Genomic DNA, 971 nt, shown 5'->3' on the forward strand with positions numbered 1-971 from the left:
GCGCTCCACCCGGTGCCAGCTCGTGGGCAGCACCGTGGTGGCAGGCAGGGAGGTGCTGGTGGGAGAGGAGGGTCAGTGTCCCGCTCTGTCCCCCCCATTGTCCCCATGTCCCCCCAGACCCTCACCCTCGCAGCTCCATCTCTGCCTCTGCCTCCACGGGCACTGTCACCGTCACCGACGCGTTGCTGGGGCTGGGGCTGTTCTTGCTGTGGGGACACAGAGACATGAGGGATGGACTCTGAGTTTGGGCACCGTGTCCCAGCAGTGGGTGGGGGGCAGGGGGACAGCAGGGCGTCACCTCCGCAGCTGGAGGTGGAAGGTGATGGCGTCCCCCATGTCCTCCAGCCCGGACACGCTCAGCTCCAAGTCCACGGTGATCTGGGGGACAGCACAGGAGAGGGGCAGGTGGGTGACCAGCCCCAATGGGTGACGGGCACAGCAGGGACCCCCTGTCTCCTTACCTGGGCTCCCGCTTTCATGGGGTTGCCCAACTCACAGAGTACCACACGGGTCCCATTCTCCTTCTTGGGGTTGCAGCTGAGCTTCTCCTGCCCCTGTGGGGTGGGGACATGGGACAGGGACACATCATGGACCCCCCCATGAGCCAACCACCCTGGGGACCTGCACGAGCTGAGGGCAGGGCTTGAGCCCCACACTCCAGACACCCCTGAACGCCCATCACCAGTGGGCATGCCATGGAGGGTGGTGGCAACCAAGGGCAGGACATGAGCCCCCCAGCCCAGGGTCCCTGGGCACCCATCCCCACCAGGCGCAGCCATGGAAGATGATGGAGATGGAGGATACAGTGTAAGCCCCCCGATGTGGGTCACCCCCTGTGCTGGGCATCCCCCAGCACCCATCACCACTGGGCACCCCCAAAAACGGTGATGGCTACCAAGGACAGGAAATGACCCCTCCCTCCCCCCATCACCCCCCTTACCCCCCACCAGACACCCCCCCGTAAGCTGGCA

The 971-nt window shown here is 65.6% G+C and overlaps 1 protein-coding gene across 1 annotated transcript in view; it reads right to left on the reverse strand.

Annotated features, from left to right (window-relative positions):
• Window positions 1–897, reverse strand: part of ITGA2B (integrin subunit alpha 2b) — a 3,054-nt gene extending 2,157 nt beyond the window's left edge. Inside the window, exons 1-4 of the mRNA XM_017744744.1 lie at window positions 462–897; window positions 299–378; window positions 126–206; window positions 8–55 (exon numbers count right to left, since the gene is read on the reverse strand). Coding sequence (XP_017600233.1) covers window positions 8–55; window positions 126–206; window positions 299–378; window positions 462–860 — 608 coding nt within the window. The 5' untranslated portion in view covers window positions 861–897. The remainder of the gene's footprint in view (window positions 1–7; window positions 56–125; window positions 207–298; window positions 379–461) is intronic.
• Window positions 898–971: the final 74 nt, after the last annotated feature.

The sequence above is a fragment of the Corvus brachyrhynchos genome, unplaced genomic scaffold (assembly GCF_000691975.1).
Source record: "Corvus brachyrhynchos isolate BGI_N302 unplaced genomic scaffold, ASM69197v1 scaffold479, whole genome shotgun sequence".
Taxonomy (NCBI): domain Eukaryota; kingdom Metazoa; phylum Chordata; class Aves; order Passeriformes; family Corvidae; genus Corvus; species Corvus brachyrhynchos.